The following is a 27119-nucleotide window of genomic DNA, read 5'->3' as shown; positions in this document are numbered from 1 at the left end:
ATTTAGTGATAGTTATTATTTCATATAGGTATCAAGTTACGAAGTATTATTCAAGAAGACACGCAGCGAGGTAAGTAATTTGATCACAAACTTAGGATTATCACAGTTTCGTTTATAGATAATTAGTATTCGAGCCAGTTCTTTCCAGCCAATTATTTTATGCACCACTCATGTCATATGCAAACATGTCATCTAGCATAGCATACTATTTTGTCATTTTCGCATCATGTTTAAATTCAGAAATTATGATTACGTATATAGTATGTCATGCATCTCATGTGTATAAGACACGTAAGCCATCTTAAATTCAAGTGAAAGATAAGATAAGATCAGTTATTAAGATGGTCATTCAGATGCATGGTACCAATGCAGTTCAGTTTAGGGTGGATGTGCAAGCCACGAACTCAGTCGTGGTCCACCATAGTATGCCAGAATACTATCAGTGGCTCCCTAGCGGCCGCGGGATGTGGAGTCGGTGCACAACATCGCACACAGGGTTAAGTGTGTTGGCCAGTCAGATAAATTAGTTAAATCAGATAAATCAGTCAAATCAGTCTGTTAATTCAGTTAAACAGTCATGCATAACACAATCATCAGCATGAATAGTCAGGATTTTTTTTTTAAACTTTCAGCATGAAAGTTTTTATGAAAACCTTATATTTAGTATGTTTACGTTGTGATAGATTTCTTGCTGAGTCTTCGACTCATTTTTTGTTTATTTCATGTTTTAAACCATTCAGGTGATGATGATGAATACGAGCAGGCAGGCCGGGAGTAGAAGGAGCATTAATTTATTTTTTTTCAGACTTTCTAAAATAAAACATGTTTTTATGACATGAGTTTCGTTCTGTTTATTTCATTTAATATTTTTGGAAGACTTTTATTAGACATTTTTCACAAAATAAATTGCTGATTTTTATTTATGAACTTTGAGATCTCTTGCCGGATTTTATTTTTATGAAAAGTACGTGATACTCCTAGCCTACGGGAAGGGGTGTTACAGTGACACTGCTTCTAATACACCACATGCTCCTCCATGCTAAACCAAGCCATGACCACCGTGAACCACCATGGAAACTGCTAATGGAAACGCCCCTGTTTTCTACACTCGAAACAGGCACAATTTCTCTTCCTCAATGCACAACAGTTTCTCCCAAGTCGCCCAGCCCTTCACGTCGCCACAACCCTGCACCGAGAACCTCCTAGCATCGAAGCTCAGTTGTGCCCAACAACTTCACCCAACACCAAATGGAAACCACCGCACACGGCCCCAACCCATGCATGGAAACCTCTGTTTACCCTTACCACAAATAGAGTACTTCGTCCCCAACGGGAGCACCCACTGCCCACCTTTACGCCACCTTGCAAAGCGCTACCTCTCGCTGGAAGCCACCAGGATGGCCACAGAAACCACTGTCCTCCACCCCCACAATGGCACCCTCAACTGCCAAGTCCAAGTTGCACTGTAGTTCACGTACTATGTCTTCCATGCTTGGATCCACCATCGGACGTCGTCAATTGACGTCCAACACCACTATCCACAGCACCCTCTACCCCCACGTTGCATGGTGTGTAAACTCATTCTCCCCATCTCTCAGGCTCTCTCTCTCTCTGTCTCCATGTTATCTCTTTATCAATCTATCTTATTTTCTCCTCTCTCACAAAACCTCACCTTCCTCTCATGTAGCCCTCTTTCTATTTTGATTTTTGGACTAGCACAATATTAGAAGATCATGTACTGGACACACATAGAGGTAGGAGTTGCACGTTCATCCATTGGTTGCACCACCACTGCACGTTTTAGTTTCTATGAACTTTGCATATTTACAGGCCACGGGTGAATATCATGAATTTAATATGGCTATTTTTCGGGGGTCAAAGGACACGAGTTTGAATGAAAAATATTAGAAAGTCAAATTATGGGATTAATATGATATTAGGATTTAATCAGTAATTGTTTGGAGAAATCACATGGGAATCAATTTTAAATGGAGTGACGATATTTAGGGATTTCGTGGATTTTAGACAATTGGAGAATATAGATTTTTAATATCTTGGGTTTTAATTACGAAGTATGCGTTCAATTAAAAATTTATGGAAGTTACGTGACTATTTTATAGGTGATGCTCGATACTCTATGTCACTGTTGTGAGAAAAATCAGAGAAGTTAAAAAAAGTCCAGATAAGCGGAGTTGTTATACTAGACTTTGCATAAAATGAATGGATTGAGGTTGATTTGATGAAAGATATACATGTTGTGTTATGAAAAGAAAGCTTGAAAACAACCTTGGTTATTTTATCTGCATTACTCATTAAATACATATTAGAAGAGAAAAATATTTTCTTATCTAGTGTAGACATGAGCTATTTTTGACATTCTGGTTCTGAACTGTGCAAAAATGAGCAAACATGAAATTTAAAAATTTTTGCATGATATAGTGAAGATGCTCTGAATCTATTTTTGATTATGTGAAAATTATATGAATCTATTCAGTATTTTGTTTTAATATGATTGGGCATATGAAAATCTTTGACATAACTTTCTGATTTTGTATCTAATTCTGTTTCTGGTTCTGATATGATGATTTTGATTTTGTGATTGTAATGGTACCAATATTTATGTTTTGCTCTGATTTATAGCCCTGCCACGGGATATTAATAGTAGCCTCTGGCCCCACCACGAGATATAATAGTGGTCTCTGTTCTGAGTGCATCATCTTGGTGACGAACAATGATATGTTCTGCTTGGTTAACCGCATACATGGACAACTCTATCACGGGGGTTAAACACGGTCTTTGTTATGATATGATACGATAAAATGATGATGCTCAATTATGCTATGTCCAAGGACTTAATATGAATATGTTTTGAACCATCGCTCTGATATCTTGATAACAGGTATTGGTTTTGCATTCTGAATTCTGTAAATGCTCATATTTACATATTAGTATATATTTTCTGCTTACTGAGTTATTAATAACTCATCTTTTATCTCTACAATATTTTTTAGATAATTGTTTCTGTTAAGGATCAAGATTAGAGAGTAAGGGCGAGATTATTAAGTATAGTGAATTAAACACAAAATGATGCATGGTTATTGGAGAATGTATTCAATAAATTTATCGTGCTCTGATGACGTGATATGTTAAAAGGTCAACATTTATATTAAGACTTTGTGGTGTTACTAATTAATTATTTTATAGTAGTTGGTTTTAAACAATGAGAAATATATGTAATTGAGAATTTGAAATTTATATCTGTATGGTTGGGAGATGATTTTAGATAACAAAAGCTAACTCCTTGAACTCTAGAATCAGAGCATTACATGACCAGTTTATTAGCTTCACTTTTGTAAAATCTACTTGTATGCCCTTTATTTCTAGCTCACTCATCTTTACTCTCTCGTTTTGATCCCAACGATATTAATTATGTATTTTCGAATGCAGTAAGTTATTTATGAGTTTGGTTGGCGTTTCTCCCCTTTCTTCCATAGTTTTTAATTTTTTTAAAAAAATATTTCCACATTTTCTTCCAAGGCTTTGAATTTTTTTTAAAATTTTTCCAACTTTTGATTTTCAATTCTCTCCTTTGTGCTGGAGTTGCCTTCAACGCAAGTACTCGCCCAAGGTCATGAAAAATGGAAACACAAGCCTTCAGCTAGGCGGTTAAAAAAAAAAAAAAAATTATATATATATATATATATATATAATATATATATATACACACACAGAAACTAGTGAATCAGACCGGTCCAATACTGATTCCTACCTAGTAAAATTGGTTGAACCTTGATATGGTTCCGATTTTAAATTTTAGAATACCGATTTGAACCAAACCAGACTGATACATATATATATATAATTTTTAATTTTTTATATATTATATATAAAATACTTTTTATATGATTTTTTATATTATATATGATTTTTTTATATTATATTATATGTATTATATGCTAAATTGTTAATTAATATAACATGAAATTTCAAAATCTTATTATTTATGTCTATTAATCTTATAATATAAAATTAATCTTATAAAGCTTAATATAACATTGATTATGATATAACATAAATTAATCTTATAATTTTTAATATAACATTTTGACTTTGATATAACATATAAATTTTGATTTTATACCATAAAATTAATATAACATTAATATAACATAAAATGAGGGATATGAGTCAATCACTTGCTAAAACTTTGTTAGACTATGATTTTATTTATTCATAAATTGGAAAAATAGGACTAGATCAAAATCGAAAAAATTAAAAGTTTTAGTTTTGGTGTTGGATCAGTTTTTAAGTTTTCAAAATTGATATATACAAATTTAGTTCTAAAAAATATTCAAAATTGAATCCAATCACACGGGGGCCTAAATTTTACTATTATTTTTTGGAAAATGTTAGCGAATTCCTCAAATTTATCTCTTAATTATTTTAATTTATTTTCTTTAATGATTAAAAAATAACTATTAATAAAATTGTGTTTTTTTTATTAATAATTAAAAATTTTTAAAAAAATTTAAATATACTAGTGACGCTCACGGCAATCTTATTTTTTAAAGCAATACTAGGCACAGTCCCTATTTAGAGATTGCAATACAAATATAAGTAATTTAATCTTTAAAAATTTTTAAAATTATAAAACTATTTCTTCGAAAATGATATATTTTCTTATTTAATAAAGGGTTATTCACAGTCAAACTGCAAATAAAATTTCACTACTTTTTAAGGGCTTCTCTTCCCAAACTTTCGTAAAAGAACTAGAATAACGAATCAGGCCTAATATCTTCCGAATGCCGTCCTGATCCATTCTTCGCGGAAGCCCTTACTGATATAAACCCGACCCGTATCCTAAAACCTGACAAAATCTGCTAATACCTCACCTCAACTCTCACAAGTCACAGGACCCTGAAGATGGGCTCCGCGAGTTTTGCTTCAATCCTAGCCAATGGCTGCCGGAGTTTCAGTTTGCCTATGGCTCTTGTGCGCACGTTAGCAACAACCCACGCTGCTTTCGGTAAGCACTACGACAAGAAGCACGTGACGGCTTGGTCTTCGTCTTCTGGGTGTTCACAAAGCAACGGCAGGGTGTTTGCATGTGCATCCTCAAGTTCCGGCGTTACCACCGCAGCTGCTGCTAAATGGTACTCAGGATGTCACAATTTGACTGATCGTATATTGTTGGACTCCCGTAAAATTGGCTTACTATTTTTCGGCTGCAATCAATTTTTCTTGCCGTCGATTGGTTGCTAATAAAACTGAGGAAAGCACAAGAATATGAAGTTTTTAGTGCTATACATAACTTATACGGTTTCTTTCTTAACGGATTGTTCAAATTTTCCATAACTACTGCTTAAATTTGTTGAGTGTCAAAGTTTGGCTTGTTTGCTGGTTGAAATTATATTTTCAGTCAAGTTATTTGCAAATTTTTCCGGCACTTTTTTTTTTTGGGGTGAGAAAAGGCTTGAGAAATGAAGTCTTGAATATTGTTTTATTTCGCCACACCATCTGCTGTTCGTTGTTTTTTTTTTTTTTTTTTAATGAACCTTCTTGGTCTTATTTTTCTTTTTGATCTTCATAAGTTGGATTTTTACGTACTTTTTAGTACCTGTTTATTGGATTCCCGACTCTAAGACGTAATTTTTTGTTTAAGCTACCCTGAATATGATCGGTTGCTTCCATGTCCCTCACAAAATGGCCCGCCAAGAGTTGAACATTTGGTTGTTTCAGAAGGAGTTCCTGTTCTGGAATATATCTGTAAAGCTCTGGATCTTCCTCCTCTGTAAGTACTGCTCTGATTTCTTATCATTACTTTGGAATTGACATTATGTTGTATGCTTCTTCATTGCCTGTTACTAATCCGGATGAAGTAATAAATAGAGACAATTTCATTCTTTGAAGGTTTGTTGCAGATCTCATCCATTTTGGAGCTGTATATTATGCCCTTGTATGTCCAAAGCCTCCTCCAAGTGCTACCCCTGAGCAAATCAGAATATTTGAAGAAGTTACAGCGCCATCAGTATTGAGAAAGAGAGCTTCCATCAAAGGGAAAACAATACGAGAAGCACAAAAAACTTTCAGGATAACTCATATACACCAGTTCGTTGAAGCTGGAACATACTTGCGAGTGCATGTGCATCCAAAACGCTTCCCAAGGTTGAGCATAATTTTTGGCAGAATGTACTATCATTTTTACTTGCATGATACTTGTTGACATGATTTGAATCATAATCAGGTGCTATGAAATTGACTGGAAATCAAGGATCATAGCTGTGGCCGAGTCCTATGTGGTTTTGGACAAACCTGCTGGAACATCAGTATGTGACCAATCCATTAAGTTTTCAATTGTTTTTATGTGACTTCGCCTTAGCTGTGACTCAAGAATGGATCTCCTTTAGCATTATTTGTATGACGGAAAATCCTTGAACTGAATAGTTACAATATAAATTCTCTACTTTTGCTTTTGTCCTCTCTTCTGAATAAAATGAAATCCAAGACAATGAATAGTCGAAATTTGTTAATTTCAGTGCTCATTATCATTGATATAACATTTCTGTATGTTTGTGATTAGTTAATTGATTGCTTAAGGATTTTATGATTTTATGTTAATTTTACTTATCAAAGAAATGATTCTATGCGAATTTTTATCAGGTGGGAGGAACAACAGACAATATTGAAGAAAGTTGTGCAACCTTTGCCACTCGTGCCTTGGGTTTAACAACGCCTTTGTTGACCACCCACCAGATTGATAATTGCACGGAGGGCTGGTAGTGCATATTAGAGTATATATTAGCAATAGACCTTATTTTCATTTTTTTCTATGCACTTATTTTCCTTATTTGCTTATAAGTAATGGCTTGTAATTTACTTGCAGTGTTTTGTTAGCAAGGACTAAGGATTATTGCTCAGTTTTTCATGGTAAAATCAGAGTAAGTAATATAATATCCTTTTTAGGTTTAAACTGGACTCAAGTAGTCCTACTCATTGGAGCCTCCAAGTACCCTGGAGCTGCAAAGGGCCCGTCAAGTGGTGTGCCCCGCTCTGTGTGGACGCCCTCCTCACAGATTAAATCTACAAACTGAATTCATATCCATTTTCTATACACGGTATCTCTAATTGATATTTATTTGTTTTTCTTCTTTGGGTGTTATTCTGAACTATATGATTCTTCCTGTCATCAGGAGAAAAAGGTGAAGAAGCTGTATCTGGCTCTTGCTGCTGCATCTGTACCAATTGGAGTGATTACCCACTACATGCGTCCAATAAACATGGCTCCAAGACTCATTTCAGAAGGTAGTCATCTCAGTCAAGCATCAAAGTTTAACTATAAAAAAAAAAGTCAAGCATCAAAGTGGTCATAGGAAATTGGTTCAAACCTTTGATCAGTTGCATCATGTTATCTCAAATGGGCATAAATCACTTAACCTTTTGATGCTATAGTATCCAAGAGGCATGGATTCAAAGTTACAATTTTCTTTATTCTTGTCTCTGGCAGATGTTTCCAAACCAGTTGAAATGAACAAGATGTTTCCAAACCAGTTGCTCAAATAGCACTTTTAATCTCATGAAAACTACTCTTGGTTTGAGCCAGAAAGTTAAAGAAATAGATCTTGTGCCTAGTTGCTTGTATCCGAAGAAAGAGGATATGCTCCCAAAAGGAATTTGCAGATTATATCAATTGGTTGGACCGTAGGCTAAGCGTTCTACTTCATTGGCGAGGTCAAGGATGGCCTGGCTGTGCCAATTAAAAGAATAGAAGAAGCATTTAACTCCTTCATGCATGCTCGATTATATCAATTGGTTGGACCATAGACAAAGTGTTACTTCATTGGCGAGGTCAAGGATGGCCTGGCTGTGCCAATGAAAAGAATAGAAGAAGCATTTAACTCCTTCATGCATGCTCCACCTTCACATTCTTGTAACACGTTCGCTCATTTTAGGAGAATACTTCCTGTACAAACTCCAGTTTCTGATGCATTTTTTTCCTTTCAGTAACTGTTTTGGAAAGTCCATTCTTAAATCAATTATTTCTGCAACTTGTATGGTTAAGAAAGTATTCTATGACGTTCTATATGGGTTTACATGGTGTGGATTGATCCCAAAAAGTTTGTGGCATGCAGATTTTATCAAAGGATGGAACTTTTGTCAACTTGAGGTCTTGGAATGCAAAGAGGTTCCATGGCCAAATGCTGTCATTGAAAACCAATATTGCATTGAGGATTGTGGCTGGCCCTCCAACGATATTGCATATGAATGTAAAATCAACCTTCTGACTGGTCGGACTCATCAGGTCTTTCACCTGTCCCTTTCGTTTCTAATTTGATTAGCATTTTTTGCATCAATCCTGTGGACTCCATGAAATTTTAGAAATAAGTAGTAGTTTTCGGTTATCAAAATTTCCCATCTCCTGTGGAGACACCAGGTATTATTGCCTCTGCAAATTTCCTGCACTCCCAGACATATGTTTCTTTTAGTGTTGCTTTGCTAAAAGTACCCTTCGATTTGAAAGGAAAATTTCTACCCTTTGATTTGAAAGGAAAATTTCAAACTTACCTCAAAAGCAGAAATTTTCATGGAGGATAGGGTTTGAGATTCAGAGGATATTGTCCAAAGACTTTTAAATTTCAGTATTTTGATTAAGCTTTGAATGAATTGACTCAGAATATCTGATGGCGTCTACATGGTAAAGTTAATTCATGTTGGTAGAACTGTTGTTCTAGAACTTTGTTTCTATCAATTTTATGGTTCTTTGGTTCAAATAAAGAAGCTATTGAAAAGTCAATATTGAGCAGACTTTATGGCAGTTGTATTTATTCACGAATAGCTTTGTTGGTATTAGATGCTATCAAAGGGAGGGGAGTGAAAGGGATCCTTTGATAATATATGTGAGAATATTAGATCTACTACTATCAAAATAACAGACTGAATATGCAGATTCGAGCACAACTGGCTGCCTGTGGTGCACCATTAGTTGGTGACTCAATGTACATGCCAGCTGCAATTGCGGAGATGAATAATCCTGGGCTTAATCCATTTGGAAAATACAAGAAACATTATACAAGTGAGACAGATGAAGCAATGGCTGTTATGGAATGGATTTCACGGCATGGAAAGGAACCAAAGGTCGCAATTGGTCTTCAAGCATGTCAGATCTCGTGGGATGAAGGTGAACTCATGTATAAGGCTGGGTCTCCTTGGTGGAGACATGAAATAGCTTAGAATAGGTACTTCTAGATAAGGTTCAACTGCAGGGCCCAGTAATTTCCTTCAGATAATGGAGGTCCATGTCATGAAAGTAGTTCATCTCATGAAAGTAGTTCTGGTAGGATTGTAAGGAGAAACGAGAACTTGGTTAGTGCTCCACTAAAAACAGTTAACATCATGCTTGGTTAGTTATGGGTGCAAACAATCCTCTGGGGCCACACTTCCCGGTGAAAAGCCAGCGATTTAACCAGTTCTGTGTAGAGAAACTTTCAAAGGTGTGGTGCACGGGACCGGGGTTCACTCTGCAGGGTGGGTCCGAATGGCCCTGCCTTGGAGAGGTTCCCCAACATAAAAAAAAAAAAAAAAATTGATGAAAATTCTGTGTTGGGTCAAGTGCCATCGCCTATGGAATTATATTCTCTCTCTCTCTCTCTCTCTATATATATATATATATATATATATATATATTTATATGTGTGAGTGTGTGACTTTGAGATTAATTTCTATCCTTTCCTAAGCAGTGTCTGCAATGGAGGTTGGGTATAATCTCCTTCTCCACTTGCCCTGTTTGTAGACTATTATTTATTGACAAACTTTTCCCTTTTCTTCAAAGTTAAATACGTCAAGAATAATGTCACCTTATGCTTTGTTTATTGTTCAGAACATGAATACAAAATAGTGTCAATATTGGTGCTGTTGCTGATTTTGTCCTGGCATTAAAGACCTTATGCTTAGTGATGAACTGCTTGTACTGACTTGCTGAGAATATTGGTTCCTTTAGTGTGGCATATTTAACACGATGAAGTCCAAACCTTATTGTGTATCCAAACGTCCACCGGAAGTTGTCAAGCAAGGGCCAGGCAAAGTACACCATCACATCTGCTCCTTTTCTAATATCAGAGAGAGGAAACAAGAAAGACGATAAGAATGCATGTGTTCGTCTTTCACACTTCTCTTGTATCAAGAGCAGAAACTCTACTCTCACTATGAAATGATGCACTGCCTACCCAAAGTACATCTAATTTTATCTAAAAAAGACTTCGACAGAATATAGTATCAAGGTAAAATGACCAGGGCAAAGATGATACAAGTCGAAGGGGAAATGGTAAGTGCTTGATCTCCTTTGAGGAACTTTGATGAAATCTAAACTGAATGAGTAAGTGGCATATTGGATAGTAATACAAAACTGAGTGGTTGTTGTGGTATAATTGGGTCCAAGCACACATGTATGGCTTTCCCAACAATATGTTTGCCCAAAAACATTTTAGTGCACTTTGACATGCAATGGTTTCATGACAAAATCTAGATATAGCAGTAACCAAATTTACATCAGTTGCCCACAAGCCCTAAACTTAAGATACAGAAAATCAGGGTGCTATTTCTGGTGAAATTAAACTTGAAAGTTGAGCAAATTTAGTTGCTATATATTCAGGTGCCCCCATCTTTTCACCTTTTTCTTGATTAGAACAGAGCGAGCACTAGCATTTTGTGCCTTATGGTTAGCAATGAACTCTTTGTACCGAGTCGCTGATAGTCTTGGAGTTCTCTTGAGAGTTGCATAATCTACATGGTGAAGCCCAAACCGAAGAGTATATCCAGATGTCCACTCAAAGTTGTCAAGCAAGGACCAAGCAAAATACCCCCTTACATCTGCTCCTTTCCTGATCATATTTACCAAATCCGATACAAATCAATTGAATAGGTGAAGATATTAAGTCCCAAATATTAGTAATGTGGGATTCCTTAACAGAAAGCACCTCGTAATTTTCCCAAATAGACAATTCGAGGCATAAAGGGAAGTAAAACCTCTAGTGCCAGCGATAGTTGTCTTTTAATACCTCATAGCTTTTGCTAGAGCTTCTAAGTAGCCGTTCATGTACTCCACTCTCTTGACATCATGAAGTAAAATTTCCATGGTGGAATTGGGCTTCTCATTCTCGCCAAACCCTACAAGATCCTCTAGATTTATGTTAAAAACTTCTCAAAACACATGGAGCAAATTACTGAAGAAGCTTCAACGTTGGTTTTGCACTCACCATTTTCTGTTATAAACATTGGAGTGTTGTTATATCTCTCTTTTATGTACGTCACTATCTTTTCCATTCCTTGAGGATAGACAAATAGCCAGTCAGCTGCTGTCTGTGTCGGAAAGAAGCCTTAGTAATTTGGGAAAACGAAAGTTGTGGTGGTGTTGATAATGGACGTTACATACCGGCTCTCCAATGAAGATGCCATTCTTTTGAGCAGTTCGTAAAGAAAACCCTTCCGTTTTAGAAGCTCCTGGTCCCGGTTCACAAGGAGAAAATATGCAGTCTTTTACGTAGAAACTGGTGTAGTGATTGATGCCAATGAAGTCCAATCCACTCTTCAGCTTCTCCAAATCGTGCTTGGAAAATGTAGGCAAATCAGATTGAAGAATTTCACGCATTTCTATTGGATATTTCCCGTGTATAATTGGGTCTAAGAACCTGCATTGAACTCTTAGATTAAGTTAGAGCTTGCCTCTACGGGCGATTGTAGATATCAGTTATAGATAGGAATTGGTTACCAGTTCATGTAGAAAGATTGAGCTCTCCCAGCTGCTACCTTGTCTTCTAAGGAGTTGCTGATGGGTTCGTACCATATAGCATTCAAAACAATTCCAATGCTACCTCCTTGCTTTTTCTGGATATAGAGTGGGAAACAGTTCAGTCAGGTCCGTTTGGATACAGAAATAAACTTGCAAACTGAAGTGATGTGGTATTGTAAGTTTACTTTAGTAAGATTCTTTTGTAGATGTATCACTTATCTTTCATTAATGAAATCTTCTATATTTACAAATGTGACAGAAATCATCCTTAAGCAGTAGATTCTAGGATGTGATGACATTGAATTATATACCTGGTATTTGGTTCGATAAATATCAGCAGCAGCAGCATGGGATAGGATCATATTATGGGCCGCAATGAAAGGCTCTTTCTCTGAATCCCCACTGCTACAATTCCCGAATGGTTTGGAGCAGCGAGCTGGCGGGTAAATCCCTGATCTGTAACCACGAATCGCCACGACATTCGGCTCATTGAAAGTGACCCAATACTTAACCCGGTCCCCGAAGAATCTGAAACATATATCTGCATAATATTTGAAATCCTCCCTGTACAAATAAAACTGACATGTTACCCCTCTAATATCCGTTGATTGCCAAATAATAATTATCTGCATAATAATAATTACACTCGTCTAATTATGACCGTTAAGATGGATCACATACAGGTTAAAATAGGTGACCAAATACGATTTTAATGATCGAATTTAGATAGAGATATGGTTAAGACTGCAACTCTTTGATAGTTAGATGGTGCAACTTATTGGGTGGTTTTGGGCCTATCTCAATCTCAAAGCTATCTCAAGAGAGTGAAATTTTTACACACACTTATAAACTGACCACCGGCCTTTTCCACAACCAATGTGGGACAACCCCAATAATCTTCTCCTCACACATTGGGCCCGAGTTGGAGCAGTGACAACCTGTTTCTCCAGCGGACTATTGGGCCGAGATTGTTGGAAAACTTGGGTTCTGATACCATTATTGGGTGGTCTTGGGTCTCTCTCAACTCCTAAAACTAGCTCAAGAGTTGAAATTTTTTCTCACACTTATAAACTGACTATCAGCTCCTTCCACAACTAAGGTGGGACAACACCAGCACAACTGACATAGTTTAGGGTGCTTAGTGTAAGTACTTGGTAACTGAACATGGAAAGTGTATTTTTCTCTAACATGAGACACATATGGCCTAAAACTGTTTTAGGAATAAATTCGGAAAATATTTCCACTTACTGCACTTTGGGATTCAGCCAAGATCCATATATATCTTCCAGTTCCTGAGGGATGTCATAGTGAGTCAATGTCACAAAGGGTTGGATGCCTGAAACCAGAAAAATGAGAAGGAAAATAAAATATCAAGGAGAGGAAATCAGGAAACATATGTTTTCCAATGTCACCACAAGTGACCTTTACGCAGAAGAGTGTTTATTAAGTCGTTATAATGCTTGATGCCAGCTCTATTCACATTTCCAAATCTTCCGTCTGGTTCAAAGATAAGAATGGAGTGAGTAACAGGTGGAAATACAAATACCAACCTCTGCAATTAAGTTAGAAGGATATCCCTTTGAATGATTGAAAAACTTACTTGGAATAATTCTTGTCCATGATATAGAGAAACGATAGCTGTTGACTCCTATATAATCCATGAGATCTACATCTTCCTGTTTACTCACATCATAGCAAACTATCGGTATCCTTAACTATTGGCACCCTAAACCATCAAATCATGGTGATCTTAACACCCAGATTTTAATCAACGTTCAAGCTGCTAAAGTTTGATTGCTAAGGGTGTCAATTGCCGGGTTTTGATTATTCATATATCAATAAACGAAAAGCCATAACACATCTTTGGCAAGTTCCATTATAATATGGTAAAACCTTCTTCTAATGTCAAGACAAGACTATTTTTTATTTTAAGCTCTGGTTTGGATTGAAAATTCATCTCATTATTATAATTTTTATAAATTTTCACATAAAATATAATAAATAATTCAATTTTTTTAAATTTTAAAATAATAATAATATTAAAAAATAATATTTTAATAATATTTTATTCAATTCATTTAAAACTATTTTAACTCATCTCTAAATCTAAACGTGCCGATCTTTATAAAGATTCCTTGCAATATTTTTCCTAATTCTAAAATAGTCCACTGGGTGGTGAGAATGGTTCGCTTTATTCCTTGCTATATTCAGGAACTGATGTAGTCTGATCGAAACAAAATCAGATGCTGAATTTTCTTGGCTGCAATAATGCTACTTTAGATTTGCTTAGTTTGTTTTTGTAGATGAAGTAAGATAAAAATAAAAAATTAAATAAAATATTATTAGAATATATTTTTTAATATTATTTTTATTTTATAATTTGAAAAAATTAAATTATTTATTTTATTTTATATAAAAATTTAAAAAAATTATAAAAATAAATAAAATGAATTGAGAAATTTTTAAAAAATAAACGAGATCTTATATATCATCGTATTATGTGCAATTATTGCATCCTTTTTCTATTAGCCCACCCTCTAATTTCTTGGAGTTGACATCACTTCATAGTACGCAATAATTGCAAGGGAAAACCGACCTTATAGGCTCAATTAAGTCAATAAAGTATTGATAGGCTGATAGCTACCGGAAGCAACAAAAAAGGAACCTCTGATCGAAAAAATTTATATATATATATATATACACACACTATCAGACTTAAAGTAGATGACAGTGACGCTTGTGGTTTATAATTTCTCAATTGACTAATCTTAGCTATGTACTTCGAGAGGTTGATCACATCCACAAGTCAACAGTCTACTTCATTTATTTGGTAGGATTCAGATGTATTAGCCACCAGCACCCTGCAGTTTCCACCTATATCACAAATATGTACATCTAACTCATGATTTTGTGATTGGTTGCAATGAATTACTCAGATTGGTCTTGTTTTTGAGTTGAGTTCAAGTTTTAAAGACAAATTCTTCATCACCTTTCTCATACTAACAATTGCCAACAGACAGAAAGTAAAAGAGGAAGCTCATGAAGATTAATTAATTCTCATCGTGTCAGTTTAGTTACCGGGTACCGATGGTAATGATCATCAGCAACATCTCCATTACTTCCATCCTCTATGTTGCCTGCAACAAACAACCCAGACCACAAGAGGAAAAGATTAGGGACATGGGAAGAAAGCTGGAAAGGGTATCAGAGCAGCAAGACACATGCTACCAGGCTTATGAGTGAAAACATCCCAGTTGTTGAGGCCTTTGCCATCACTTAAGACAGCACCTTCAAACTGCAAATGAAATAGAACATAACAATATGTTGGTAACCAAAACAGTCTTGATTCTCTAGTGTGTTTAAATGAACTTGAGAGAGAAGGGAAGGAAAACCTGATAAGAAGAAGAAGCTGTTCCGAAGAGGAAGTTGCTTGGGAATGGACATGAATCTGCACTTCCTTTTAGAGAGATGGGGTCACACGAAACCATCAGAATTGAAAAGCAAGTCTTGAACACAAAGAAAGCACGCAACAATAATGAAAGCTCCATAACAAGAAGTGTCCTCTGCTCCTGATAGAATGGAACCTTTAGAGAAATTATGGAGTTTTAGGCTTGCGAAGGTGAGGATTTTTGTAGTTTAAATGCCGAGTATCAGAATTGGAATCTAAACCAGTAGTAGAAGAAAGACAATCTAGACTTTCTAATAATTGATCAAATACACGCGGCGGCTCAATACAAATTGAGGTTTAAAACAAAATTTAAGTAAATCAATCATAATTATAAAACAATAAAATATAAATTATTATATGAAATATTTTCGAACTTTTTAATAAAATGAGATTTTATTTAAAATCTTTAAATACAGTTTTTGTGAATTTATATTTACAACAACTTAGAATGAGGTCTCAATGTAGATTTTGTGCCTCAATTTAACAAGATCTGAAAACAATTATTTAAAATATAAATAATTCATTGTATTAAATATTAAATTTAGTATTATGGGACCTTACACACATTGAAAACTATAAAAATTATTTAAAATTTTTATTTAATGAAATGGTTTTTATTTTTACCTTTTTAATTTTTTTTAAAAAAAACATCTCATTTTTATTTTTGAGGTCTTACATAGGATGGGGGCCTTAGGCAATAGCCTAAATGGCTTTACTATTGAGCCAACTCTGAATACATGACAATTGACATGTCTAAAGTGTCGTTTGGATTTGAAAATGAGTTGAGATGAGTTGAGATGAGCTGTGAATAGTAGTGAGATGGATTGTGAATAGTAGTAAAATTTATGAGTTAAAGTTGATGAATAGTAGTAAATAGTAGTGAGATGAGTTGAGATGACTTGAAATGACTTCCGAATACAAACCACCCCTAGAGATATGCATGCACCTTCAGTTCTGGCTAAGGCTGGAGGGCGGGTCACCCTCTCGCCCCGGACATGGTGCAGGCAAGTAGTTTAAGGCTGTGTTTGGATGTTGAATTGAGTTGAATTGAATTGGAATGAAAGTTAAAAGTTGAATGAAATATTATTAGAATATTATTTTTTATTATTATTATTTTGAGATTTGAAAAAATTGAATTGTTTATTATATTTTATGTTAAAATTTAAAAAAATTTTAATAATTAGATAAGATGAATTGAAATGAATTTAGAATTCCAAATTGGGCAGTTCATAATTCCAAACAGTTCATTTTCTCTTATCCAATTTTTTCTCTTTCTACGAGCCATCTTCTTCCCATGTTTCTCCTCTTCTCTTTCTTGTCTTTTCCTACCACTCCTCTTCCTTTTTCGTCTTCTTCTCCCTGTTTGGGCAAAACCTGCGACCATGACTGTGGGTCACTCGTCCTAGAGACTAGCAGCCATAGCCGAAAGTCACTCGAGCCAGAGACCGGCAGCCATGATCGCGGGTCGCTCGAACCAAATCTATGTTTTCCATTTATTTTTTCTTTTGTGTTCTTGACCTAGATCTGTATTTCCAACGAGAGTCAGCCACCGTTGTGGGTCTTGATTAGTGATCATTGGGTCTTCTATGGATTCCTTCAAGGCCCATAAAGGCGTTGGTCTACAATTTAAGGCTCGAAAACCAACTTGATTCAAACTGATATGATCGAATTTCCATCGCTTGGAATCGAACCGATTTTAGTACATTGCGATCGATTATAATCGTTTTAAAATTGATTTGAACTTATTCTAAACGATTCAAAACTGTGTTTCTTTTTTTTTATTATGTCTGTGAAATGAGTTTTGTTTTATTTTTTATTTATTAAAATATGATAAAATTAAACATATATTAACTTTTTCATCTTTATACTCAAAAAGAAGGGTAGAAAAAATTGAAAGATAGAATATGAAGTTATTTATTTTATTTAGTTGCACGGTTAAAATTAGAATATTTGAATAAATATCTTAATGATATTTATCTCTATCAAGAATGTTTGAGACAAAAAATAGAACAACTGAGATTAAATACATAAATTACATATTTATTGAAATAATTGAGATTCATATCATAATTTTATCATTATATTTAAACATGATAAATGTTTAAATTACATTATGTATATTTTTAATTTTTTTTTATTAAAATTGAAATATCCCATACAAAGTGTGTTCAATTTATTGAATCATTAGACTTAATTAACGAGGCATTTTTCGATTTTAAATTCGATTCTTATTTTTAGATCCGTATTCTACGGCTTCAACGAAAACGGAGCAACCACGTCTACGACTTTAGGGAAGACCGCAAACGCCAAGTCTTCAAGTTCTTCAATGCAGCTGGAGGACTAGATGATCAGCTCATCAACGATCGACAACGCAGCACTCAAAGATTAGTCACCTACTCCGACAGCGAACCAGGGCAGGCAAAAACAAATTGAATACATACTCGATTGATTTATTTATTTAATTTTTCATATTTTTATAATCGCAAAAACTATAAAACCCAATTGCTGTTTGAAGGCATCCGTTGTTAGAGAGGAAATCCTGAAAGAAGAATCCATTAATATTTCCCAGCGTTTCTGTTTCTCCAAACAAATATCAATGAAGCTATGTTCATTACCCACTGCATATTTGCACGTCATTCTACTCCTTTCTTTAACCATACCTTGCTTACAACCGATCACAACTGCTACTGCCTCTCCGACAAACGAGAGTGATCGTTTACCTCTGGTCAAACTCAAAGAAATGATAAACACTGATCCTCATAACATTTTGAGCTCCTGGAGTGAGTCTCTCCACTTCTGCAACTGGTACGGAGTTTCTTGCGGCCATAGGCATCGAAGGGTCACCGCCTTGCTCCTACAAGGCTGTGCTTTGAGCGGATCCATATCCCCTTACATTGGCAACCTCAGCTTTCTTAGGAGGATTGACTTCCAAGACAACTTCTTACAAGGAGAAATACCAAAACAAGTAACTCTTTTGTTTCGACTGCAATATCTATATCTTAGGAATAACTCGTTCACAGGGGAAATTCCAAGAAACTTGACCAATTGCCCAGAACTCAGAGTCATGGATTTGGAAGAGAACAAACTTACAGGGAGCATTCCTGTTGAGCTAGGCTCTTTGAGGAGGCTTGAGACGCTTAGAATTCGCTTAAATTACTTGACAGGAGGTATCCCACGTTCTCTGGGAAATATCTCTTCACTCCGACAACTCTCTGTCGCAGACAATAATTTCTGGGGAAATATTCCCTATGAAATTGGCTTTTTGCCGAGGTTGTCTCTCTTCATAGTTGCAGCCAATAATCTGACCGGTACGATCCCTTTTTCCCTTTACAATAGATCAACTTTGAGTAACATCCAAACCGCACGTAATCGACTTACTGGCACTCTTCCAGCCAATATAGGTCTCACTCTCCCAAATCTCCAGATTTTGTCCTTCTCTACAAATAATTTCTCAGGTCCAATCCCAGTTTCACTATCAAATGCTTCTCGACTTGAAATACTTATCCTCTCCCGAAACAATTTCGTGGGACAAGTTCCAGCTCAGTTTGGAAACCTCCTACATCTCCAGGACCTTCGTGTTTCTGGAAATAATCTAGGAAGTAACTCAGCAATGGATTTGGATTTCATAACATCTTTGAGAAACTGCACCAAACTGCAATTTCTCCATTTTGGTGAAAACATTTTTGGAGGTAGTTTAGCCAACTCTATAAGAAATTTCTCGATGCAACTCGTGGAACTGTATATGGCCGGAAATCAGATATCAGGAATTATTCCTGCAGCATTAGATAATCTCGTCAATTTATACATCCTAGACATGTCGCAAAACTTGTTCGAAGGCACCATTCCTACTTTTTTTGGGAAGTTTCAAAAGCTGCAAGGATTGCATTTGGATGGAAACAGATTGTCAGGACAATTACCATCCTCTATTGGCTTCCTCACTGGATTAGTCGAACTTAACTTATCAAGAAACAGATTGGAAGGAAGCATTCCATCGAGTTTTGCAGACTGCAAGAACTTGCAAGAGTTGGATATTGCAGAAAATAATCTTAGTGGAGCCATACCCAAAGACATTATGTCTTCCCAATTACTAGTACTCAACTTATCACAGAACTCATTATCTGGCATCCTGCCTGTGGAAATTGGTAATTCAAAAAACATTTACCGATTGGATGTCTCTAAAAACGAACTCTCTGCTGATATTCCTAATACTCTTGGAGATTGCTTGAGCCTGGAGTATCTTTACTTGCAGGGCAATTCATTTCTAGGAGCCTTACCTCAATCTCTTACTTCTTTGAAAGGCCTTAAGTATTTAGATCTTTCACAAAACAAATTTTCAGGACAAATTCCTGAAGATCTACAGGAACTACCTGTTTTGGTACATTTGAATCTTTCTTTCAATAATTTGGAGGGCGAGGTACCGACTGAAGGAATCTTCCATAGTGCAAGGGCAGTATCATTGACAGGAAATAAAAAGCTTTGTGGAGGTATTCCTGAATTGCATCTGCAAGCATGCGGCATCAAAACTAGAAAGCAAGGAAAATCCCATGCTTTCAAATTATCTCTCAAAATTGTTACCGGGGCTTTATGTTTCCTTCTGTTTTCATCCTTGCTGTATTATCTTTATCGGAGGAGAAAATTAGAAAAGAAATCATCTGCTGTACCCTCAAAAACTGACCTGCTTTCAAATGTTTCGTACAAGGAGCTTTATCAGGTGACTGGCAGATTCTCTCCCAGCAATTTAATTGGATCCGGTAGTTTCGGATTTGTATATAAAGGATTTCTTCATCATGAAGGGACGATGGTTGCTGTCAAGGTCTTGAACCTTCATCGAGAAGGAGCTTCTGAAAGTTTCTTGACCGAATGCAATGTGCTAAGAAATATACGACATCGGAACATTGCTAAGATTCTAACATGTTGCTCCAGTGTAGACCACACGGGTGATGAATTTAAAGCCCTTGTTTTCAAATTCATGTCAAATGGAAGCTTAGAGAATTGGCTGCATCCAGATACAGTCGGTGAAAATCAATCAAGAAACTTGAGCCTTCTTCAAAGACTAGACATCGCAATTGATGTCGCTTCTGCACTGCATTATCTGCATGACCACTGTAAAATACCAATTATTCATTATGACTTAAAGCCAAGCAATGTTCTTCTTGACAATGACATGATTGCTTATATAAGTGATTTTGGTTTGGCAAGGCTTCTCTCTCCAAAAAATGACCTTTCTCAATACCAAACCAGTTCAGTTGGAATAAAGGGTTCTATTGGCTACGCTGCTCCAGGTAAACAAGTACTTACATCTTAGATTTTCCTTTCTGAATCCTGGTCTATTTTTATCAGTAAATATATAGAAGAGAAAGCTTTTGGTTTGTGAAACTTTATGAAAAACGGAGAAGCAAAGGGCCAAAGAAATAGGCCGAAGCAATCTTTTGAATATTGTATAGGAGGTTGTATCGGTCAAAAAATTAAAATGAAATATTTTGATATTGGTATCGTTTTATTTACTATTTTAAAATAGTCAATATATAAATAAATTATATATAAATATATATATATATTATTATTATCATCATCATTAGATTTTATATTATTCATTTTAATAAGATTATTATCATTTTAGTATTGATATTTTTATTATGACCCGATTTTTTAGAATAATCACTGGAGTTTTGTTTTGAAATAAAATCTTATTTCTGAGGCTACTAATTTATAAATCCAAATCCTACTAGAAAACCGACTAAACCCTACCATATATTCTCATTTTTCTCTTTATAAAAACTCACGAAGCCTCTGTATTAAATACAAAACAAAACAACATACCTTCCCCATGCACGTCTCGGCCCTTGCTTCGCCACAAACCACCTTCTCCTTTGGAAACAAAACAAACCCCACGTTAAAGTCATCTACATCGCACCCACCAGTAGTGCCGTCAACCTCGTTAGGCCAGAATTTACCACCGTTGCATCGTGATATTCGGACAAAGAGAAAGCAGCTGCCCAGCCACCCAAGACCATAGCACCAGTGCAGCTCGTCCCCCTTTTGCAGCAACTCCACGCTACCCAGAACACACCGACGCCACCACCGGCCACCATAGAATACATCGGACCACCCTCAACTGCCAAGGCACACCGCAACAGCCATGAGCGCGAAGCCTGAAGCCTCTGCTTCTCTTGCACGGTAGCCACCTCAGAATGCCGAAAAACCACTTGGGAAGCCACAAAAACTGCCGCATGGTTCACTTCCTTCGGCCTCGCACCACCACGGTAAGCCCAGGACTGTCGCCACCCTCCTCCCTCTATTCCAGTCGGCTTGACAGATCACACACACACTCTCTCTCTCTCTAACTCTCACTTTCTCTCTCGATGTCTCACCTCCCTGCCCAGAGGACCACCCAGTCGTGCCTCCGTGACCCTCGCCAGCCACCCAGAATCGTCGCACGACAGCCTCTCTCTCGGTGAGCCCCTGTATTTCACGCTTCTCTTCCGAGCTTCTGTTCTCTTCATGTTATAAGTTGTGTTTTTAGGTTGATGGGTTACTGCGAATATATGTTAACAATATTACATATATGCCCTTTTAATCCATTCTTGTAATATCTTGAAGGATTGTTTTAAGTATAATTACTTTTATAACCTTGCACTTAAGTATATGATAATTATGGAGACTATTACGGCATTTTGTTTGAAGTTGAGTTTAATATTTCAAGTTGAGTTTAGTTTTATTAAATAAATATATTAATCATAAGCTCATTTTTATAAAAAAAAAAGTGTTTAAAAAATTTGAAATATATTTTAAAGTATATTATTGAGCCTAATATTTTAGTTAATATTTTCTTTGTATATTTAGTAGGATTTTTTAATAAAATTATTATGTTATATTTTAAATAGAGAAATTGAGTAATATGTTATGAGTTTTTATGTTAAGAAATGAAACTTATTTTAAGAATTGAGATTTTTATGACTTATTTTAAAATAGCCCTAGTATTCTATTAAATTATAATATGTTATTAGTATTTAAGTAATTTAAATATCAGAATTTATTGATTATAGTGTTAAACAAAAGATTTATTTGACTATCTTCTAGATTATTAATTTAATTTAGTAGGATATTAGTATATATTGTTCCCAAACAAATTTAGTGATAATTATTATTGCATATAGGTGTTGAGTTACGAAGTGATATTTAAGAAGAAGCGCAACGAGGTGGGTAATTTGATCATAAATTAGTAATAATCACAGTTCAGCTTATATATAAGTATTATTTAAGCCAGTTCATTGACAATCATTATTTATGAACCACTCATGCCATATGCAAACATGTCATCCAACATAGTATACGATTATGTCATTCCGCATCATGTTCGAATTCAGAAATTATAATTATATATGTATTATGTTATGCATCTCATGTGTATAAGACACGTAAGCTATCTTAAGTTCAAAGTGCAAGATAAGATCAGATCAGTTAATCAGATGGTCATCAGATGCATGGTATCAATGCAGTTCAGTTTCAAAGTGAATGTGCAAGCCACGGGCTCAAGTGTGGTCCACCATAATATGCTAGAATACTATGAGCGGCTCCCCTCGCGGCCGCGGGATGTGGAGCCGGTGCACAATCTCGTACACAGAGTTAAGTGTGTTGGCCAGTCAGATTAATCAGTTAAATTAGATAAATCAGTCAGATCAGTCAGTTAATTCAGATAAATAACATAAACATCAGTATAAATAGTCATAAATTTTAAGTTCTTAGCATGAAAACTTTTATGAACACCTTATGTTTATTATGTTTACGTTGTGATGGATTTCTTGCTGAGCCTTTGACTTATTTTAGTTGGTTTCATGTTTTTAACCACCCAGGTGAGAATGATGAATACGAGCTGGCGGACCAGAATTAGAAGGAGCAGTTGATATAGTTTCAGACCTTCTAGAATAAAATTATTGTTATGACACAAATTTTATTCATTTAAGATTTTGGAAGACATTTTACTACAGCTTTCTTTCTACAAAATAAATCATAATTTCACATGAAATCTCTTGCCGAGTTTATTTTATGAAAAACATATGACACTCCTAGCCTACAGGAACGAGGTGTTACATGGGATTTCAACATTGCTTAGGAAAAAACAGAGAAGCCTCAAACATTGAAATTCATACAAGTTTGAACTAATAAGCAGTCCAGAGGATACATAGACCAAAGGAAGGTTTAAGAAGGCAGGACCACAACGCCTACAGCTACAAGTTAAGATGCTGCATTTCTTTGGTAATCTCATTTTCAGCCCGTGAAAAATCGACCCTACGCTATCTATACTACATTACATTTTCTCAACTCGTGTGAGCAGAGGAAATAAATGGAAAACTTTCATCTAGAAACCATTCTTGTTATAATATGATCAAAATGCGTCATTACTATGATCTTCAAGGAGAAACTCTGCCGAGTCCAATTGACCACTGTCTAATATCTGTGACTCTTAATCAAAAGGCAACACTAGCACCTGCAGTTCCAGTCCATGCTAAATCCTCCCTTCTCTCTTAACCCGTGTTACATGAATACTATGGAGTGCTCAAACTTCCTTACTGCTTGGCCTGCTCACAAACACGATGCAAAGTTATCAGCACATGCCAGAATCTATAATAACACTAATTCAAGGATCTATGCAATAATTTGATGAGAGGTCACCATGAGTATCACTAAAATGTATCCTCATACAAACTAAATGGGTTGAGGCTCAAATTCTCTTGGGTAAAATATGAGAGTTCCATAAGCAAGAAAGATGATCATCCTAGGAAGTTCCCTCCCTTTTGTTTAGTGACCCTCTGTGAGATGCAAAGGCTGTTCTGCAGTTATTGTCCGTATACAAGCAAGTTGCAAGTGAAGAATGCAAACAAAAAGAAACTTTGTCCATACACATCATTATGCACTTTGGTCCAAAGAGAAATCTCAAGAGCCCTAAACTATCAAACTTAATCCGTAAGGAGATGAGATGAGATATTACCTGCGAGTAGAGGAAGGTGCCAAGAATTGCAATGGCAGCTCCAATAGCATTGATGGGTTGGACAGGTGTGTGGAAGATTATGATGGATGCAACTATCACGGATATCCGCTTCATTGTGTTTCCTATGCTAAATGTCAAGGGAGAAATTTGATCGAGAGACATGTACGAAACTTGGTTATATAAGTGGTAGAAGACACTCTGGGCTGCCACCCACCTGCAAAAGTTCAGAACCACGTAGTATTCTTAGTCAAACATCAACAATGAAAGTGTGCTTATATATCTTGCGGCAAAAGATCATAGTCATTCAATAATAAGAACAATCACACCAACATTGCCACTTCAAACATCCAATACCTAGCTAGGAGGGAACAACATTCCCACTCATCAGCTGACATAAAAGAAAATCCAAGATATCGGCTTGTTTCCTGTCTAGTATATGGTGGTCATGACATTAGATATTCCACCAACAGCTAGAATATACTATAAATTACAACCAGCAGGTAGTTGATCTAAAGAAAAAATAGTAATAATAACATATTAATGAAATAAAAGATTTCTCTGACCATCATTCAGACATGCAGGTGATGATACTAATTCAATCGGTGGACATTTCTATTCAAACCAGTTTAATAAAATCAGAACACCCATAACAGCGTTCCAAATTTAATATTCATAGCTGTTTTGAAGAAACACAATTCCCCAAGCAATTGAAATGAAGTTTAAAACTCTATGTTCCTATAAGAAATTGACTAGACTGATCCTAGATTATACAACTGAAACATCTTGATTGCGTCTTTTGACTTATCTTCTGCAAGCCTAAAACAAGGTGAAATTACTTTTTAAGAAAAACAAAAGCGTCAATTTGGCATCGAAATCTACCATCCTAAACTTGGTACCTCCATTAAGTCTTAGTTGACAGATACATCAAACCAGGTGAAAATGATCAGACAATTGAAAAGCACAATAGCTTAGATAAGTAAAAAACTGTAACAATTCAACGAGGCTAATAGGCAAGTAAGATTACCATATGAAATGTGGGCCAATCTGAGAGATGGCTTTTTCCCATCCAACAGCCCACATCTTGGGGCCCTCTATGGCAATGGCAAAAGGTGTAAGAATCAATAGGGACAGCATAGACAGACAAGCATAGTAGTTCATCCCACTAACAGACTTGCCCTTCATCCCTTTCTTTGAGAATATGTTCCGAAACACAAATGCTAGATTTGATATCATCGCCCCCATAAACCCTGGCAAATATTGCAGAGCATATTTGAATTCAGAACACCAGCCAATCATTCATCAACATTTCCCTTAAATCCTATCCGCAATTGACTAAGTTTTCTCACCAGTCATGTTGAAATTGAGCTCGGTCACAGCGGCAAGCGCGCATCCTCCAATAATTGGCAAGAGTGACAGATAAACCTGCACCGGGAACATCTGACCTAGCAAAAACCTTGAAACCAAGACGCTGAAAGCAGGCTCGCCACTCTTTATGATGTGGGTGAACGAAACCGCAACTTTCGACATGCTCACGGTCGCTGCTACATGCCCAATTGTGTGCGCCACCGCGACCTACAAACAAGAGAGATAAGCGACTCAATAAAAATTAATCGGAGTCCCAAAACCACAAAATGTTCTGTTTGATGCCAAGAAAACTAAGAAAAATCACGCAAGGAACAAACGCCATTACGTTTACCAAAATGGTAGCAATAATGGGAGATACTTTTTTTTATCTTTCGCGTACTACTCAAAATTTCACGAAGCACGATTCATTTCTTTCTTTCTTGTATAATTGATTCAAAAGTTACGAGCTTTCTTACCGGAAACAGAGTCTTCCAGAACTCCAAATCAGTTTTGGGAGCCTCAGCGATCCTCGTGGCCCACGATATCAGCATCATGAACGATCCAGTTGCCAGCGAAAGTGTGGAAGTGAGCCACGGGTAAGGAAAAGCAGTCAGAACCTTCTTGTTGTATATATTGAAAACCACATTCAGAGCCCACCAGGTGGCGAAATATATACCAATTTTCAGCTTCTGAGCCGCCTCGAACCGAGCCTGATCGTCCGGGAGCTCGACGTCAATCTCAAGCGGCAGAGACCGGTCGGCTTCGTAGGCCTTGCACTCTGTTCCGCGCCTCTGGGTTTTCGTCGGCAATGCGAATTCCTCAATGGAAGAAATGTAAATGGGTTTCTGGGAAGAGACTGCGTGGTTAAGGCTCCGTTTACCATTTTGAGCAGTTGTTAGTGAAAGAAACCGAGGCTTTGGAAGAGGAAGCTTTCGAATTATGGAATCTGAGGACGAGAAGGATGAGGCTGTGAGCTTCACTGAAGAGATCATGATGTCTGTGTATGCAAAAATCTAAAATGAATCCGGAAATCTAGATTGGCATTTAAGTACGCAGGAAGTGGAAGGGATGGTTCTAGAGACTTTCCTCGGGGTGTTTGTCTTGAGAAAATGTGAGAGTTTAGAGGGACTTTTGAGAACAGAGGAGATGAAAAAAGAAGGATGGGCCGAAGGATATAGAGGTTGCTGAGTCTGAGAGAGAAGAGAAGGTGTTCTGAGAACAGAGGAATCTCCCTGAAAAAGTGAGGGAATGTAGGATATGGAGGAGAGTTTTGAAACCGTCTTTCCTGCGAAGGAAGTGAGAAGCAGAACAAGTGTACATATAGGTGGACCGAGGCGGTCTTGGGGAAACTTATTTTATTTTATTTTATTTTGGACTTGTCAGAGAGGATGGGCTGCGTTGTAATTATCTGAGGTCAGTGGTGACCTACTGTTTTTGGTGTGTCTCAGCCTAACAATTTCTAGTTTGCTTCCTTACAGAATTTTAGAAACTTGGAAAATTAGAAAGAATGAAAGTTAAAAATTAAAATCTTACCAAACGTCTTTAGTTAATATATT

At 36.3% G+C, this 27119-nt stretch overlaps 4 protein-coding genes across 8 annotated transcripts; 2 read left to right on the top strand and 2 right to left on the bottom strand.

The window, feature by feature from the left end:
* The first annotated feature begins 4739 nt into the window (after positions 1-4739).
* LOC121265200 (RNA pseudouridine synthase 6, chloroplastic) lies at positions 4740-10010 on the top strand. Of its 4 annotated transcripts, XM_041168717.1 has the most exons (10): positions 4740-5153; positions 5663-5791; positions 5911-6165; positions 6245-6326; positions 6661-6776; positions 6884-6938; positions 7191-7302; positions 8130-8299; positions 8944-9175; positions 9875-10010. In XM_041168717.1, the coding sequence occupies exons 1-10, from the start codon at positions 4924-4926 to the stop codon at positions 9931-9933; spliced, it is 1440 nt and encodes a 479-aa protein (XP_041024651.1). In that variant the 5' UTR covers positions 4740-4923; the 3' UTR covers positions 9934-10010. The 4 variants fall into 4 exon arrangements, with proteins under 4 accessions (XP_041024651.1, XP_041024652.1, XP_041024653.1 ...); XM_041168718.1 differs by lacking the exon at positions 9875-10010 and having other exon boundaries at positions 8944-9873; XM_041168719.1 differs by lacking the exon at positions 9875-10010 and having other exon boundaries at positions 8931-9047.
* LOC121265199 (beta-glucosidase 46) lies at positions 9795-15478 on the bottom strand. 2 transcript variants are annotated; one of them, XM_041168714.1, is made up of 13 exons: positions 15175-15478; positions 15011-15077; positions 14861-14919; positions 13383-13458; positions 13205-13279; positions 13031-13118; positions 12094-12346; positions 11762-11877; positions 11426-11681; positions 11250-11352; positions 11052-11160; positions 10664-10874; positions 9795-10110 (listed from the first exon to the last, which is right to left on the bottom strand). In XM_041168714.1, exons 1-13 carry the CDS (start codon positions 15328-15330, stop codon positions 10087-10089), a joined length of 1593 nt encoding a protein of 530 aa, XP_041024648.1. In that variant the 5' UTR covers positions 15331-15478; the 3' UTR covers positions 9795-10086. The 2 variants fall into 2 exon arrangements, with proteins under 2 accessions (XP_041024648.1, XP_041024650.1); XM_041168716.1 differs by lacking the exon at positions 13205-13279.
* Positions 15479-17636: 2158 nt separating this feature from the next.
* On the top strand, positions 17637-20583 carry LOC121265198 (putative receptor-like protein kinase At3g47110). Its single transcript, XM_041168713.1, has one exon. The coding sequence runs from the start codon at positions 17827-17829 to the stop codon at positions 20533-20535; it is 2709 nt and encodes a 902-aa protein (XP_041024647.1). The 5' UTR covers positions 17637-17826; the 3' UTR covers positions 20536-20583.
* A 2773-nt stretch (positions 20584-23356) lies between these two features.
* Positions 23357-26864, bottom strand: LOC121264179 (glucose-6-phosphate/phosphate translocator 2, chloroplastic-like). Its single transcript, XM_041167250.1, has 6 exons — positions 26040-26864; positions 25566-25791; positions 25244-25466; positions 24220-24433; positions 23790-23809; positions 23357-23675 (listed from the first exon to the last, which is right to left on the bottom strand). The coding sequence occupies exons 1-5, from the start codon at positions 26553-26555 to the stop codon at positions 23798-23800; spliced, it is 1191 nt and encodes a 396-aa protein (XP_041023184.1). The 5' UTR covers positions 26556-26864; the 3' UTR covers positions 23357-23675; positions 23790-23797.
* Between the last annotated feature and the right edge of the window lie 255 nt (positions 26865-27119).

This window comes from Juglans microcarpa x Juglans regia, chromosome 5D (genome assembly GCF_004785595.1).
Source record: "Juglans microcarpa x Juglans regia isolate MS1-56 chromosome 5D, Jm3101_v1.0, whole genome shotgun sequence".
Taxonomy (NCBI): Eukaryota; Viridiplantae; Streptophyta; class Magnoliopsida; order Fagales; family Juglandaceae; genus Juglans; species Juglans microcarpa x Juglans regia.
This window is presented reverse-complemented; position numbering and strand designations above follow the sequence as displayed.

Coding starts and splice junctions, on each gene's coding strand:
- LOC121265198 (XM_041168713.1), top strand. CDS start 17,827: ATGAAGCTATGTTCATTACCCACTGCATATTTGCACGTCATTCTACTC.
- LOC121265199 (XM_041168714.1), bottom strand. CDS start 15,330: ATGGAGCTTTCATTATTGTTGCGTGCTTTCTTTGTGTTCAAGACTTGC. Junction 11,878..12,093: donor TTTATCGAACCAAATACCAG/GTATATAATTCA, acceptor CTCTATATCCAG/AAAAAGCAAGGAGGTAGCAT. Junction 11,161..11,249: donor AATGTTTATAACAGAAAATG/GTGAGTGCAAAA, acceptor AGGATCTTGTAG/GGTTTGGCGAGAATGAGAAG.
- LOC121264179 (XM_041167250.1), bottom strand. CDS start 26,555: ATGATCTCTTCAGTGAAGCTCACAGCCTCATCCTTCTCGTCCTCAGAT. Junction 25,792..26,039: donor TCTGGAAGACTCTGTTTCCG/GTAAGAAAGCTC, acceptor TCTTGTTTGTAG/GTCGCGGTGGCGCACACAAT. Junction 24,434..25,243: donor ATTGGCCCACATTTCATATG/GTAATCTTACTT, acceptor GAACTTTTGCAG/GTGGGTGGCAGCCCAGAGTG.
- LOC121265200 (XM_041168717.1), top strand. CDS start 4,924: ATGGGCTCCGCGAGTTTTGCTTCAATCCTAGCCAATGGCTGCCGGAGT. Junction 5,154..5,662: donor ACCGCAGCTGCTGCTAAATG/GTACTCAGGATG, acceptor TTTTTGTTTAAG/CTACCCTGAATATGATCGGT. Junction 6,327..6,660: donor ACAAACCTGCTGGAACATCA/GTATGTGACCAA, acceptor AATTTTTATCAG/GTGGGAGGAACAACAGACAA.